The following is a 16,723-nucleotide window of genomic DNA, read 5'->3' as shown; positions in this document are numbered from 1 at the left end:
CATGGTGAGTTGTAAGAAGGTAAGTGACCATCTTCAATGTCTATATTGGAAAAATCTTTGACTCAATGTAGCTGAGATATTTAACTTTTTATCTTTTTCTGTTGTTGCTGAGAGTGTATCTCTAATTGTGGAGGGACATTGAAATGAGCCAAGGATCTGTTCGTAATTTACATATCTGTTCATATGATATATATTATGAGGATCTAAGAATCCTCTGTCCCTATTAACCACTTTCAGTCCGGACACTTTCACCCCCTTCCTGTCCGGACGCTTCCCCCCCTTCCAGTCCGGACACTTTCACCCCCTTCCAGTCCGGATACTTTCACCCCCTTCCAGTCCGGACACTTTCCCCCCCTTCCAGTCCGGACACTTTCCCCCCTTCCAGTCCGGATACTTTCACCCCCTTCCAGTCCGGACACTTTCACCCCCTTCCAGTCCGGACGCTTCCCCCCCTTCCAGTCCGGACACTTTCACCCCCTTCCAGTCCAGTCACTTTCCCCCCCTTCCAGTCCGGACACTTTCACCCCCTTCCAGTCCGGACACTTCCACCCCCTTCCAGTCCGGACACTTTCCCCCCCTTCCTGTCCGGACACTTTCACCCCCTTCCTGTCCGGACACTTTCACCCCCTTCCAGTCTGGACACTTTCACCCCCTTCCAGTCCGGACACTTTCACCCCCTTCCTGTCCGGACGCTTTCACCCCCTTCCAGTCCGGACACTTTCACCCCCTTCCAGTCCGGACGCTTTCACCCCCTTCCAGTCCGGACACTTTCACCCCCTTCCAGTCCGGACACTTTCACCCCCTTCCTGTCCGGACGCTTTCACCCCCTTCCAGTCTGGACACTTTCACCCCCTTCCTGTCCGGACGCTTTCACCCCTTCCACTCCGGACACTTCCCCCTCTTCCTGTCCGGACACTTTCACCCCTTTCCTGTCCGGACACTTTCACCCCCTTCCAGTCCGGACACTTTCACCCCCTTAGTGTCCGGACACTTTCACCCCCTTCCAGTCTGGACACTTTCACCCCCTTCCAGTCTGGACACTTTCACCCCCTTAGTGTCCGGACACTTTCACCCCCTTCCAGTCTGGACACTTTCACCCCCTTCTGGTCCGGACACTTTCACACCCTTCCAGTCCGGACACTTTCACCCCCTTCCAGTCCGGACACTTTCACCCCCTTCCAGTCCGGACACTTTCACCCCCTTCCAGCCCAGGCTATCACACTTTGAATGACAATTGCGGTCATGCAACACTGTACCCATATGAATTTTTTTGAGACAGATAAAACTTTATTTTAGTGTATTTATTCACCGCTTTGTTTTTAATTTTTTTTTCTATATAAATGAAAAAGTCCAAAAATTTTGAAAAATAGTGTTTTTCTTATAAAATTTGCAAATAAATAATATTTCTTCATAATTCTTGGCCAAAATTTATTCTGTTATCTTTTTAGTAAAAAAAAAAAAAATAACCCAAATTAGTTTATAACCAAAAATTAGAATTTTTCTAAATTTTGTTTTACTTTTTTATTTTATTTTTTCATATTATTATTTATATTTTTTTTAACATACTGTCACTCTAGCAGTAAAGTGTCACCATAGTGACACTGTACTACTTGTGGGGGGTGATGAAGATTTTTTTTTTTTTACACAGATTGCTTTTACACCCATAAAGGCTGTAAAAGCAATCATTTCTCCATCTCTTTGACTGCATTCTTGCAGCCATTGAGAAATACTGTGTGAGCTGTGATTGGTCACAGCTTGTCACATGGTACAAGGCTGTTGTGAATAGCCCTGTACCATGTGACCTCTGTGATCATTCAAAGATTTCACACGTAGTAAGCAATGATGTCAGAAGTGGCATCTTGCTTACTACTCTTCATGTGATCACTGAATGGCCAATCAGTGATCACATGATCGGGACCTCGCACAGAGGTCCCGTACAACGATCGGTGTTCCACTGTGTCCTCCGGCACTGGATCGCAGGGAGGGAGCGCACACAAGCAGGGAGTGGGTAGAACGTTTATAAACGGCCACCTGCTCCTGCACTGCCACCATCTGGCCGTTTATATACATGGGCTGGACGGGAAGAGGTTAATATCAGACAAAGTAGACTTCCTGCATGTCAAACGATGGCCTCACCCTATGGGGGAGACTTCTCTTCCAAACACAGTAAAGCATCTTCTTTTGACGCATTTTGGTGGTAAGTTACACATCTTATATGGTTGATCTTTCAATTTTTCAACTATAGAGAAATACGTATAAATTAATTACTGGCAATTATTATTTTAAAGCGATATCCTTTCCCTGATGAAGAATCTGTACGAAGGTATTCGAAACGCGTTTGATTTAGGCTGAACGCACTTGTAGTCCAAAACTGAGGTCGCAAGATGGAAATCAGCATTGAGCCCGGGTTCACATACATGCGGTGCGGTATATCTCATGTGATTCGCACAGGAACCGCACCGCATTCCTGTGCAAATCACATGCGATCAGGGGCGGACTGACAACCGAATGGAATACAGTTTCTGTCCTCTGACATTACCAGGAGATGCATATGGCCCAGGGGTGGACTGACAACTCATGGGGCCCCCGGGCAATAGGGAATCATGGGGCCCCTGTGTCCTTGCCCAAACTCAAAAAAGCCTATGAAAAAGGTACCAGGGGCATCTCATGGGGCCCCCTACTGACCCCGGGCCCTCAGGCAGTGCCCGAGTTTCCAAATGGTCAGTCTGCCTCTGCATGCGATTTGTGTGCAGTGCGATTGGAGCCGCACATTTTGTATGGCTCTATTTGCACCACACCCGCACCAAAAACGTGCAGGAGCCTTTCTTGGGTCCGCACTAAAATCGGATCGCATAGGTAATCACACTTATGCAATCCGATTCTGCACATCAGACCTCTTTCGGGGGGGTTGTTAACTTAACCTCCTTAGCGGTATTCCCGAGTGTAGCTCGGGGTAAAATTTCTATACCAAAAGCGGTAACCCGGAGCTACACTCGGGTTTACCATGCGGCGTTGCTCAGGGGGTCCCTGCAGCACTTACCTTGTCCTTCGCTCCCGCGATGTGTCCCCTGCAGCGTCCCCGGCCATCTCCTCCGGCTGATGCCGGCATCCGGCTTCTGTGTTCCGGTCCCTGCGACGTTGGGACGTACACGGCGGAAATTTGAATTTTTTTAAAAATTTCATTTTTGCTGTCATTGCTATTTCAATGCATTTCACATACATTTTGTCCCTACTACTTTGTCCTGCGCCCTGCCTGCATTTTGAATGTTCTTTCTGCCTGGAAACTTAGAAAAGTCCATGGCGCCCAAAAAGCGTCCCTTTACGTCAAAATCGGTTTTAGACCGGCTAGAGAACAGCGATAGTAAATCAGAACCACTTGCAGAATTGAGTGATAATGATTCGTGGGGGAAATTCCTCATCAGAGACTGAAAACGATTTTGCGACTTTGCTCAGCGATGTGCGAATTTGCCTCTGTATTTCAAATTTCAGTGTTTTTGGTTTGATTATATTATTGAATTAAATTTATTATTATTATATTATTATTTTTTATGATTATTTATTAAATTATAATTTATGACTTCGTTTTTCAAATTTTATCATACCCGGGATGTTTACTAGACTCTTGTTCGGACAGATTTCAGTGAGTTATTCCTAAAAATTACATCCTACAATAAAAAAACTACATATTCCCATGCAAAATAATGGTACCGCTTTCAGCACAAAAAATCTGAAATAATCATACCGCTAGGGAGGTTAAAATACACACCTGCAGCGGTTCGCATGAATGGGGTGCGATTCTCATGCGGTGTGGAATTCGCACAGAAAACACTGCAACTTCTGCACTGGATCAGTGTGAACCCGGGGGTAAGGGATACCATTAGTCATTTATTGTAATAATTACAAATGCCGTGTAGTAAACATGTTTCCAAGAATTGCTGTATTTTATTATAGAAATATGTTGTTTGTTCCATATGTATCAATGTGTCAAATACAATGTCAATCTTTTAAATAATGGATTGTTTTGTATACATTCTAAGGCTGCCTTAAAAATCCCACAAAATGTAAGATATAATTCTCTTTAATGTGACCGTAATGCAGAAAATGTATTATGGTAAAAAAAACCAAAAAAACCTTCAGCCTTTACAACCATTTGAATCTATTAAGATTTCACGTAGCTATTCACCCAGTAAAAATTCATGATGCAGCGGGGGAGGCGCTCTGGATGGGCAACAATTTGCAGAGACGGTGCGGCGCCTCATTTCACATAGCTATTCATCCAGTAAAAATGTATATACACTATATTGCCAAAAGTATTGGCCCCACCCTCCAAATCATGGGATTCAGGTGTTCCAATCCCCTCCATGGCCTCAGGTGTATAAAATCATCACCTAGGCATGCAGACGGCTTCTACAAACATTGGTGAAAGAATGGGTCGCTCTCAGGAGCTCAGTGACTCCAAGCGTGGTCCCATGATAGGTGGTCACCTGTGCAATAAGTCCATCCGTGACATTTCCTGGCTACTAAATATTCCACGCTCATCTGTTAGTGGTATTATAACAAAGTGGAAGCAACTGGGAACAACAGCAACTCAGCCACCAAGTGGTAGGCCACATCACATGACAGAGCGGGGTCAGCGCATGCTGAAGCGCACAGTGCGCAGAAGTCGCCAACTGTCTGCAGAGTCAATAGCTAAAGACCTCCAAACTTGGTGTGGCCTTCAGATTAGCACAACAACAGTGTGTAGAGAGCTTCATGGAATGGGTTTCCATGGCCGAGCAGCTGCATCCAAGCCTTACATCACCAAGTGCAATGCAAAGCGTCATATGCAGTGGTGTAAAGCACGCCGCCACTGGACTCTAGAGCAGGGAAAAAGGTGTTCTCTGGAGTGACCAATCACGCTTCTCTGTCTGGCAATCCGATGGACGTGTCTGGGTTTGGTAGTTGCCAGGAGAACGGTACTTGGTTGACTGCATTGTGCCAAGTGTAAAGTTTAGTGGAGGGGGGATTATGGTGTGGGGTTGTTTTTCAGGGGTTGGGCTTGGCCCCCTAGTTCCAGTGAAGGGAAATCTTAAAGCGTCAGCATACCAAGACATTTTGGACAATTTCATGCTCCCAACTTTGTGGGAATAGTTTGGGGAAGGCTGCTTCCTGTTCCAACATGACTGCACACCAGTGCACAAAGCAAGGTCCATAAAGACATGGAAGAGCCAGTTTGGGGTGGAGGAACTTGACTGTCCTGCACAGAGTCCTGACCTCAACCCATAGAACACCTTTGGGATGAATTAGAGCGGAGAATGCGAGCCAGGCCTCCTCCCCCGACATCAGTGCCTGACCTGACAAATGTGCTTCTGGAAGAATGGTCCAACCTTCCCATAGACACCCTCCTAAACCTTGTGGACGGCCTTCCCAGAAGAGTTGAAGCTGTTATAGCTGCAAAGGGCGGGGCCAACTCACTATTGAACCCTACGGACTAAGACTGGGATGCCATTAATGTTCATGTGCGTGTAAAGACAGGTGTCCCAATACTTTGGCAATATAGTGTCGTTTGTCTGAATACGCCAACTGTCACTTTTGCTGAACAGCTGTCCCTTAAAGGAAGTTGAAAAATAACTGGGCAAATCGCTAGGTGAACATAAAGAAAAAAAAGCCTAAAAAAGAAAATTAATGCAGCCACCACATATAAGAATTGTAAGCTGCAATATATAAAAAAAGAAACACAACTTTTGGCTTTAGATGTACTTTAAATTTTGGCAATATGTATTTTTGTGTATCAGTGTATTTTTTCTGTGTGAATGGGCCGAAAAAACTATTTATAAGGAAATTTTTTGAGCTGGTTGAATGTTTTTCATTGATTTAAGACAGGAAATACCACATTTGGCCACTAGGTGATAGTAAGTATTGTTGGAATTTCCTATGATCCTTAGTGCCTAGGGCAGTGGTGGGCAACCTTTTTTTTCAACTGAGCCAAATCTCGCCAAAACCACGATTGAAATTTATTTTGAGAGCCACATTTTTAAAACTGAAAATACATAGGATGGTACACTGTTTTTAGTTTCAATAAGTTTTTATAGTAATTCATCCCCCATAGTAATTCATCCCCCATATAGTAATTCATCCCCCATATAGTAATTCATCCCCCATAGTAATTAATCCCCCATATAGTAATTCATCCCCCATATAGTAATTCATCCCCCATATAGTAATTCATCCCCCCTATAGTAATTCATCCCCCATATAGTAATTCATCCCCCATAGTAATTCATCCCCCATATAGTAATTCATCCCCCATATAGTAATTCATCCCCCATATAGTAATTCATCCCCCCTATAGTAATTCATCCCCCATATAGTAATTCATCCCCCATAGTAATTCATCCCCCATATAGTAATTCATCCCCCATATAGTAATTCATCCCCGCTATAGTAATTAATCCCCCATATAGCAATTCATCCCTCATAGTAATTCATCCCCCATAGTAATTCATCCCTCATATAGTAATTCATCCCTCATAGTAATTCATCCCCCATAGTAATTCATCCCCCATAGTAATTCATCCCTCATATAGTAATTCATCCCCCATAGTAATTCATCCCCCATATAGTAATTCATCCCCCATATAGTAATTCATCCCTCATAGTAATTCATCCCCCATATAGTAATTCATCCCCCATAGTAATTCATCCCCCATATAGTAATTCATCCCCCATATAGTAATTCATCCCTCATAGTAATTCATCCCCCATATAGTAATTCATCCTCCATATAGTAATTCATCCCTCATAGTAATTCATCCCCCATAGTAATTCATCCCCCATAGTAATTCATCCCTCATATAGTAGTAGTAAGTAAGTAGCAAGTAGTAAGCCAAGTCCCCCCTGTGTCAATTCACTTACCTTTGCTCCGCGCGTACTTCTCTCCGTGTTCCCGCGCCGTTCCGGTCTTCAGGGCGGTCTGTGAGAGGAGCCTAGCTCCTCTCACGTTTCGTCATGCTGCCCCGCCTACACACATCCTGACAGCCAATCACTGGCTATCAGGATGTGAGTGGCAGCGAGACTGGCCAATCATTGCATTTGAGCGCGCAGCCCTGGCTGTTTTTTTTTTGGATCACGCTCCGCGGGCTGGATTAAAAGGTCTGCCGGGCCGTAGTTTGCCCATTGCTGGGCTAGCTGCAGAGTCCTGACTTTTGGGGCGGCCGCCCGAGAGGAGGGAGGGGAGCGGGCGCCCGCACACAGACGAGCCGCATTAAAGTGTGTAAAGAGCCGCATGTGGCTCGCGAGCCGCGGCTTGCCGACCACTGGCCTAGGGCAATGCAATTCTGCATTATAGTGAGCTGCATCAGAAAAAGGCATGCGGGACACTTTTTTCATCCATTCTTGTATATGTCCATCCCATCCAAAATCAAAGTATATGTCACCCCAACATTTCATATTCCTGCTCTGTGCCTGTTGTACCATGTACTTGTATGAACAGATCTCCTGTTCTCTCTATTGTTTCCTTTGTGTGAAATCCCTGATGTTCCTGCCAGTCCCTCTACTTTCCTACCAAAAACTGACCACACTAGGCAGGAGAGCACATATATCCAAGCGTTGTCAGTTTTCTGGCTGTGCTGGGAGCATAGCTTGCCCCTCCTTTAGCGTTTAGACCCTTACCTGCAGAAGCAATTACTAGGAAGATCAGTGTACTGCTGTTTCACTGCCTCCTGCTTGACACACCCTCCCCTGCAGTCCCCACCCCCACTTCTCTAAGTCCCTTATACAGCTGAGAACAGACCACCAATGTAAGGGAGCTCTTCTCTACTGAGAGGGAACACTACCATTTTCACTGTCTAAATTTCTTTTCTGGGTAGTTTTAATTATTTCTATCATTTCCTTATCACTGAAGATCATTTAGTTGTACAGAGCAGTCCTGGGTGTCACATACACCGAGTACCCCACATCCCTTGTATTTATATCTCACACTAATGTACTGTGATCTGTAGATGTAGTCACAATTATTAGCAGGGGTTGCTGAGACCTGAAAGTTATTTCAAGGATTCCTTCACTGTAAAAAGCTGATCCAGACTGTAAGTGACACCATGGAGTTCAGAGCGGCATTTCTTCATTTTCTCAGAAATATAATGTCATTTGGTGACATGTGCCCCTCGATTAATGATAAATTACCGGTCCACTTTATATTTCCACTAAAACGGTAGAGAGAATGTTTATAATTATATCGTATCTGGCTGAATTCTGTTCAATAATAAGCGCACAATGCGTCTATGAAAAGGGGAATTTTGACAATGATGTCCAATTAATTGGTGGAGTGTGTGTTTCCTCCGGCTAACCCCCTGCGGACGCGGCGGGGAGCGGAGAACAATGACTGCGGGGGGTGGCTGGAGAGCTGAAAGGCCCAGTGTGGGAGCGTCACAAAACCCAGAGAAATATCATTAATATTCAGAGACTGGATGGCGGCATTGTCAGTCAGTGCTAGAATACACATCTCAACCAGCAGCCAATTCCCTTCCTTCCTTCTTCCCTTTCTCCACTCCATCCTTCCTCCCTTCCTTCTCCATCCTTCCTCCCTTCCTTCTCCATCCTTCCTCCCTTCCTTCTCCATCCTTCCTTCCTCGATTCCTTCATTTCTTCAATCTACCCTTTCTCTCTCCCTTCCTTCCTTCATCCACCCTTCTTATCTTCCTTTTCCTCTCTTCCTTTTCTATCCTTTCTTCTTTGAAGCCTTCATTTCTCCAATCCATCCTTTCTCCCTCAATTTTTCTTCCTTACTTTCCATCCTACTTTTCTCTTTTTCCTTTCTTCCTTCCTTTATTGGTTTCTTCCTCCATTCTTTTACCTTCCTTCCTTCTCTTCTTTATTTATTTAATTCCTACCAATCTCCCCTTCCTTCCTTCCTTCCTTCCTTCCTTCCTATTCCTTCATTCCACCCTTCTCCTTTTCCTACTCCTCCCTCCCTTCCATTCTTCTTTCCTTTGTCTTCATTTCCTTCCCCCTCCTTTCTTTTTCTTCTCTCCTCTCCTCTTTTTCTCCTTCTCTTCTCTTTTTCTCCTCTCCTTCTCATCTCCTCTCCTTCTCTTTTTCTCCTTCCCTTCTCTTTTTCTCCTCTCCTTCTCTTCTCCTTTTCTCCTCTCCTCTCCTTCTCTTCTCCTTTTTCTCTCCTCTCCTCTTTTTCTCTTTCTCTTCTCTTTTTCTCCTCTCCTTCTATTCTCTTTCTCTTCTCTTTTTCTCATCTCCTCTCCTTCTCTTTCTCTTCTCTTTTTCTCCTCTCCTTTTCTTCTCCTCTCCTTCTCTTCTCTTTTTCTCCTCTCCTTCTCTTCTCTTTTTCTCCTGTCCTCTCATTTTCTTCTCATTCTCTTCTCTTTTTCTCCTCTCCTTCTCTTCTCTTTTTCTTCTCCTTCTCTTCTTCTCCTCTCATTCTATTCTTCTCTTCTCATCTCTTCTTCTCCTCTCTTTCTATTCTTCTCTCCTCTCCTCTCCTATTCTTCTCTTCTCTTCACCTCTCCTTTCCTTCTTTTCTCCTCTCCTTCTATTCTCCTCTCTTCTTCTCTTCTCCTCCTCTTTATCTCTCCTCTCTTCCTCTTCTCTTATCCTCTCTTCTCCTGTTCTACTTCTCTTCTCCTCTCCTTTTCTTCTCCTCCTCTTCTTCTCTCTTCTCCTTCACTTCTAGTAGTATCATCTCCTGGGTAACCTCCTGTAATCCTCTGCACATCAGTACAGAGAAAGGATGGATTCTTCAATCCATCCATTCTCCCTTCCTTTTACTTGCTTTCTTCCTCCATTTATTTCTTCCTTCCCTTCTTTATTTCTTTTATTCCTACCATTCTCCCCTTCCTTCCCTCTATATGTCCGTCTTTCTTTCTTTCTTTCTTTCTTTCTTTCTTTCTTTCTTTCTTTCCTATTCCTTCATTCCACCCTTCTCCTTTTCCTACTCCTCCCTCCGTTCCATTCTTCTTTCCTTTGTCTTCATTTCCTTTCCCCTCCTTTCCTTTTCTCCTCTCCCCTCTCCTGTACACCTAGTATCACACCCTGGGTACTCTCCTGCACCTCAGTACTGGAAGAGGATGGGGCACAGAGATATTGTATTGTGATTTGCACAGTGCTATCTACAAACATGTTTCCTGCAGGGGGTTGGGGTGACCTCAGCACAGCTCTGCTTCACCCCCATAGTCTCTGTAGTCCTAGTCTGGGTTAGTGGTAGACTAGGCTGCACTGTAGCCGGCTCACAGATCCATGACCTGGCTGCGCTGTCTGGCAGGAGTACGTGGATCATGAGACCAGATGAACAGAATTACAATTCCTTTGGCAGGGAGAAGGTAACATCTCATGTATATCAGTTATGTATTTATCTGCCCTTCTGTCTGTATTTCAGTACATCTAGAAGGAGTTATCACATATAAAACCTCCATATCCATGTCTGTAGATGTTCGATGTTGGTGAACGGAGTCATATCTGCTGTGATCACTGATTGTCAGTGTTAAAGTGTAACTCCAAGAAATAAAACATCCTCTGGCTTGCAGTTAAACGATTAAGTCTGAACTCCAGACAGATATAAAAGGCACAAATGAATGGCATAACCTTCTGATACAATGAAGCCGGCTACTTGGTGACATCCATTGGAAAAATTCTTTAATGGCTACATAGTAGGATGCAGCAGTAACAATCTAACGCGTACGCGTTTCATCAGCTGTGGATCCAATGGATGTCACCAAGTAGCCGGCTTCATTGTATCAGAGGATTATTGCTACATTTCAAATGCATTTGGGCCAGAGCAGTGGTTCCCGGTTTCACGGGTAATCTAGTAGAGCATACTTTCTGTGCGGACAAATGAATGGCAGTCTGTCAACATTAATGCATCATTACATTTATTTTTTTACATACAAGCCGTGTACAGACCTGACTCTGACCTGGGATCAGCCTCTTGCAGTCCCAGTACTGCAGTGTTGGAGTTTTAAATGAAGAATCAGCACAAGAAGCCAATCAGTTCTTGTGCTGACAAGGAACATGCTGATGGGAGGGGAGATGATCACTGCGCTGCTTCTCCTCTTACTGTTCAGTCACAAGCTGGGGCAAGTCCAGGACAATCTGGGCTCAGAGCAAGTGGGTAGAATAATTCTGGCTATCCAGCTGAGGACAACTAGTGGCAGAAATAAAGTACTGCAGGCAGGGGCGGACTGACCATTTGCAAACTCAGGCACTGCCCGAGGGCCCGGGGTCAGTAGGGGGCCCCATGAGATGCCCTTGGTACCTTTTTCATAGGCTTTTTTGAGTTTGGGCAAGGACACGGGCCCCATGATCCCCTATTGCCTGGGGGCCCCATGAGTTGTCAGTCTGCCCCTGACTGCAGGGGAAATCTCTGGATCAAAGGTGAATAGTTCAGCAAAAGTTTGGTTTTGTCATTTTCTCTTTTAGTTAGCATTTCATTGTTATCTTGTTCTTAGCTGAAGTTCTGCATTCATTTTTATTTTAATACACTGCTAGTAAGCAACTGAAAACTCTCTCTATATTATCTTTCTAAAATCTTTGCTCAGAAGAGATCGTACTCAGAGCAGGAGGTTCTGTACTGTGCGATAGTAGAGTCAATCAGACTCTATTATATTGCACAATGCTGCCAGTCTAACATGCTTCAGGTGTTGGGGGCTGGTCAGCAGATGAAGGACAGAAGTACAATTTATATGCTGTGTTGTATGTTATTGCACTACACAGTTGTTGGTAATTTCAAAAGGGTTTCAGGATTAGAGTGTTTGGTCACATTTAGAATTTTAAGGGGGCACCCTCTATATTTTTTCTATATGCATATATCATATATGCCCCATGCAACTATATTCATATATAGGAGTCACCTGCACAGGATATTACCCCACTGCTATTCACAGTAGTGATGTTTTCTTCTCCCTCTTGCAGGTAAATTCCAGGTCCTGTCACCAGACTCCAGGCAGGTGGTAGAAGTGGGATCAGATGCCATACTGCAATGCAGTCTCTCTCCTCCTCTCGGGCCCACCGGCCTCAAGGTGCACTGGTTCCGCTCCCTGTTCCACTCCACTGTGTTCCTGATGAAGAATGGAAAGGAGGAAAAAGATGAACAGAGCACTGAGTACGCAGGCAGGGCATCGCTCCGCAACGGGACTGGGTCCTCAGAACTGACGCTCCTCCTGCGCAACGTCACTCTGTCGGATGCTGATGACTATCACTGCGTTGTGGAAGACATCGACAGCAGGCACTACGAGGAGGCCGTCATCCAGCTCGCTGTCATAGGTTTGTTTGCCATCAGCAAATTGGTTTGAAATGGTTCTCCTTCATTCCCATCTCCTTTTCCTTCCTTTCCTCCTTTCTTTTCTTCCTTCCTTCCTTCTTTTTTTACTTCCTTCCCTCCCTCCTTCCATCTTCTTAATTTCCCTTTCTTCCTAATTTTATTTTTTTTTCCTTCCTTCCTTCATTATTTCCTTACTGTCTTTCTTGTCTCCTTTCCTCCCTCCTTCCTTTCTATCCTCTTTCTTTTCTTATTATTCATTATCTTAATTATTTTTTTCCTTCCTTCTAATTTTCTCATTTTCTTTCTCTTTCCGTCTTCCTTCCTTTCTTCTTACCCTTCCTTCCTTCCTTCATTTTAATTGTTTTTCCTTCTTTGCCACTTTCCTCCTTTCTTTTCCTTTCCTCTTTCCCTTTTTCCTTTCCCCTTTCCTTTCTTTTCCTTTTACCTTTCCCCTTTTTGCTTTCCGCTTTCCTTTCTTTTCCTTTCCCTTTTCTTTTCCTTTCCCCTTTCCTTTCCTTTCCTTTCCCCTTTCTTTTCCTTTCCCCTTTCTTTTCCTTTCCTCTCTTTCCTTTCCCCTTTCCTTTCCTTTCCCCTTTCTTTTCCTTTCCCCTTTCTTTTCCTTTCCCTTTCTTTTCCTTTCCTCTCTTTTCCTTTCCTCTTTCATTTCCCCTTTTTCCTTCCCTCTTTCCTTTCCTTCTTCCTTTCCTCTTTCCTTTCCCCTTTCTCATTTACTCCTTCCTTCCTTCCTTCCTTTCTTCCCTTTCCCCTTTTTCCTTTCCTCTTTCCTTTCTTCTTTTCTTTCCCCTTTCTTTTCCATTTCTCTTTTATTTCCCCTTTCTTTTCCTTTCCCCTTTCCTCTTTCTTTTCCTTTCCTCTTTCCTTTCCACTTTTTCCTTTCTTCTTTCCTTTCCTTTCCTTTCCTCTTTCCTTTCTTCTTTTCTTTCCCCTTTCTTTTCCATTTCTCTTTTCTTTCCCCTTTCTTTTCCTTTCCTCTTTCCTTTCCCCTTTTTCCTTTCCCCTTTTTCCTTTCCTCTTTCCTTTCCCCTGTTTCCTTTCCATTTTCCCCTTTTTTCCTTTCCCCTTTCTTTTCCTCTCTTTTCCTCTTTCCTTTCCTCTTTCCTTTCCCTTTTTCCTTTCCCCTTTTTCCTTTCCTCTTTCCTTTCCTTTCCTCTTTCCTTTCCATTTTCCTTTCCCCTTTCCTTCCCCCTTCCCTTTCCTCTTTCCTTTCCTTCCCCCTTCCCTTTCCTCTTTCCTTTCCCCTTTTTCCTTTCCCCTTTTTCCTTTCCCCTTTTTCCTTTCCTGAAAAGCTGACAAGTCAAAGTAGAATGAGAAATTCTGCTAGGTTTTTGATTTCTGTCTGTGCCGCAAATGGGAAGATTTTCCTTCACACCAGTACAAAAAGTGATGGGGGGCAGCTGTCACCGAGGCAGCAGGGCACATAAAGCAATAAGAAGCTATAACCCTTCCTCGCTCTACTAAAAATTGCTTTTGTTTTTGGCCGTCTTTGTTGTTCTGAGTCCCCACTATAACATTTCCTATTACTTGTTTATCCTGACAGTAGGTTGATTGATTTCCCATTTCCTTTAACAGGGTGGCAGCACTGGTTGTTCTGCAGTGACACGTGCAGTAGAATTGTCACCCTGTGGACGAGGTCATCGTTGATAAATATGTCATTTTAAAAAGACTTTAAAGTACGCAATGAGCAAATGAAGACATAATAAAAATAAAAGCTCACCATTGTAAGCACCCCCGACACTGTTATAGGTTTATTCCTACCTATGTATCTACCAAGTTTACAGGACAGCTTGGTCTGTATGTAAGCATGAGTACAAAAACATTAATCAAAATATATTCCTGGATACCCACAAAGGATATAAATCTACTTTGAATGCGCCAAATGCCTTTTCAGACCCAGATATTACCTTTTGAATGTAGCAGTGACATCATCATTGTGCTGTACATAGCCTGTGCAGAGAGCAGAGCTGTGGGAGGGCCCATCGGGCTCCACCCACTAAAGACTACCTGCAGATAACTACAGAAGGGGGTGTAGACAAGACCAGTCACCCTGCACAAGCAGAGAGAGCAGCAGTGACTGGTCTTTATTAATGGAAGCTTCTGATCAAATGTACAGGAGAGGATTTATGCTGGATTATGGAACAGATCTAGGGAAAATATATGAAGGACACCAAGATTCATGCAAGAATACAAATGCCTCTTATATTTAGACAATATGTCATGTTCCTGGTGAAGACAGAGTAAAGCTGCTTTCACACTGATCCGCTTTTCTTCCGCTTTTCTGTTCAAAATATATTCCAGTGGAACTCTTCACATTGATCCGTTGCAGGTCCAGTGTGTTTTTTTTAAATCCTGCATGCTGCATTTTTGGTGCAGGTTCGGTGCGGTAAAAAAAATGCGACAAAAACGAACGCGCATTGCCTATTTGGTGCGAATTTTCAGTCACATGAAACGTTACAAAAAAAAAAACGCACCACAAATGCGGTAAAAATGTGGAAAAAATGCGGCAAGAGCGCATATGTGTTTTTGGATTGTTTTTGCTATGGATCAGTGCAGGGGCGGACTGACAACTCAAGGGGCCTCGGGCAATAGGGGATCATGGGGCCCCTGTGTCCTTGCCCAAACTCAAAAAAGCCTATGAAAAAGGTACTAGGGGCATCTCATGGGGCCCCATACTGACCCCGGCCCTCGGGCAGTGCCCGAGTTTCCAAATGGTCAGTCCGCCCCTGGATCAGTGTGAAAGTGAGCTTAAATTATAACTAAAGGGAAAACTTTCTTTTTAGTTTTGTATAGAGTGCAGGAGAATCAGAACGCTTGTCAGTTTTTATTGCTGTCTGTGCCCTCGTTAAGAAGATCAGGGGCGGACTGACAACTCATGGGGCCCCCGGGCAATAGGGGATCATGGGGCCCTGTGTCCTTGCCCAAACTCAAAAAAGCCTATGAAAAAGGTACCAGGGGCATCTAATGGGGTCCCCTACTGACCCCGGGCCCTCGGGCAGTGCCCGAGTTTCCTAATGGTCAGTCCGCCCCTGAAGAAGATTCACCCACTCTATCCTGTTTAACATTATGATTAAAAGTGAAAGTAAAAGAAAATCTCAAATTTTGGGTTGTCCCCAGAAAAGTAATAGAAAAGAAATCATCCAATAGGGACACTGGTTCTGGTGACCTAGAGGTTCCCAAGAAATTCCCTTAACTTTCAAGGATTTCCTCTCACTTCCTGTTTGGCTATGAGACAGGAAATGAAGGGAAATCTCCGCAATTGGACACAGATGGTGAAAAAAAATCTGACAGGGTTTAAATCCTCCCTTACTCTATCCAAAATGGAAAAAAACGTTTGCCTATATTTCTACTTTAAGGAGAGGGGTTCACTTGTATGATGGACTCCAAAATTCATGTTTCATTTAGATAGTATGTCATGTACCTGAAGAAGACCAAGTTGAAGGGGAGGCTTTTTTGCATGATGAGCTCCAAGATTCGAGAAAGAATACATATGTCTCTTGTATTTAGATAATCTATCATGTATTTGGTAAAGACTGAATTGAGGAGAGGTCTTCTTCTGCATGATGGACAACAAGATTAAAGTAAGAATACACATGCCTCGTGTATTTAGAACAATATATCATATACTTGGAGAAGACTGAGTTGAGGAGGGGGATTCTTCTGCATGATGGATACCAAGATTACACATGCTTCTTGTATTTAGACAAGATGTCATATTCTTGGTGAAGACTGAGTTATGGAGGGGGGCTCCTTTTGCATGATGAACACCAAGATTCATGTTAAGAATACAAATGCCTCTTGTATTTAGACAATATGTCATGTTCCTGGTGAAGACAGAGTTGCGGAGGAGGCATTCTTTTACATGATGGATTCCAAATCTCATGTAAAGAATACACATACGTTTTGTATTTAGACAATATGTCATGTACTTGGTGAAGACCAAAGTTGATGAAGGGGCTTCTCTTGCATGGTGGACTCCAGAAACCATGTAAAAATACACAAGTCTCTAGTCTTTAGACAATATGTCATGTACCTGGTGAAGAATGAGTTGAGGAGGGGGCTTTTCGGCATGATGGATTCCAAGATTCATGTTAGGAATACAAATACCTCTTGTATTTAGGCAATATGTCATGTACTCAGTGAAGAACAATGTTGAGGAGGGGGCTTCTCTTGCATAATGGATTCCAAGAATCAAGTAAAAATACACATCTCTTGTGTTTAGACAATATACCATGTACCTGGTGAAGACCAAATTGATGAAAGGGTTCCTCCTGTCCAACAGCCCTGGAAGTGGCAACACAGAAGGCATGCCTGTGACATTTCTCAGTTATCCAGGTCATGGTATATCCAATAATAGTGGCTTGGACAACCAATGAAATGTCTTCAACACTACAGAACAAGTCCAGTTGAATGTGACTATCTACTACCATAAACCAGGAAGGTAAGGATAAGGTGTGGCAAGAG

At 43.8% G+C, this 16,723-nt stretch overlaps 1 protein-coding gene across 1 annotated transcript in view; it reads left to right on the top strand.

The window, feature by feature from the left end:
• Positions 1 to 16,723, top strand: part of LOC149438104 (butyrophilin subfamily 1 member A1-like) — a 114,938-nt gene that overhangs the window by 56,823 nt on the left and 41,392 nt on the right. The window contains exon 2 of the mRNA XM_089660243.1: positions 11,896 to 12,246. Within this exon, the coding sequence (XP_089516369.1) occupies positions 11,896 to 12,246 (351 nt within the window). The remainder of the gene's footprint in view (positions 1 to 11,895; positions 12,247 to 16,723) is intronic.

Source organism: Staurois parvus, unplaced genomic scaffold, assembly GCF_062004578.1.
Source record: "Staurois parvus isolate SC_StPar_1 unplaced genomic scaffold, SC_StPar_1.0 ptg001220l, whole genome shotgun sequence".
Lineage (NCBI taxonomy): Eukaryota > Metazoa > Chordata > Amphibia > Anura > Ranidae > Staurois > Staurois parvus.
Note: the sequence above shows the minus strand (reverse complement) of the source record. Positions and strands in the feature narration are given on the sequence as shown.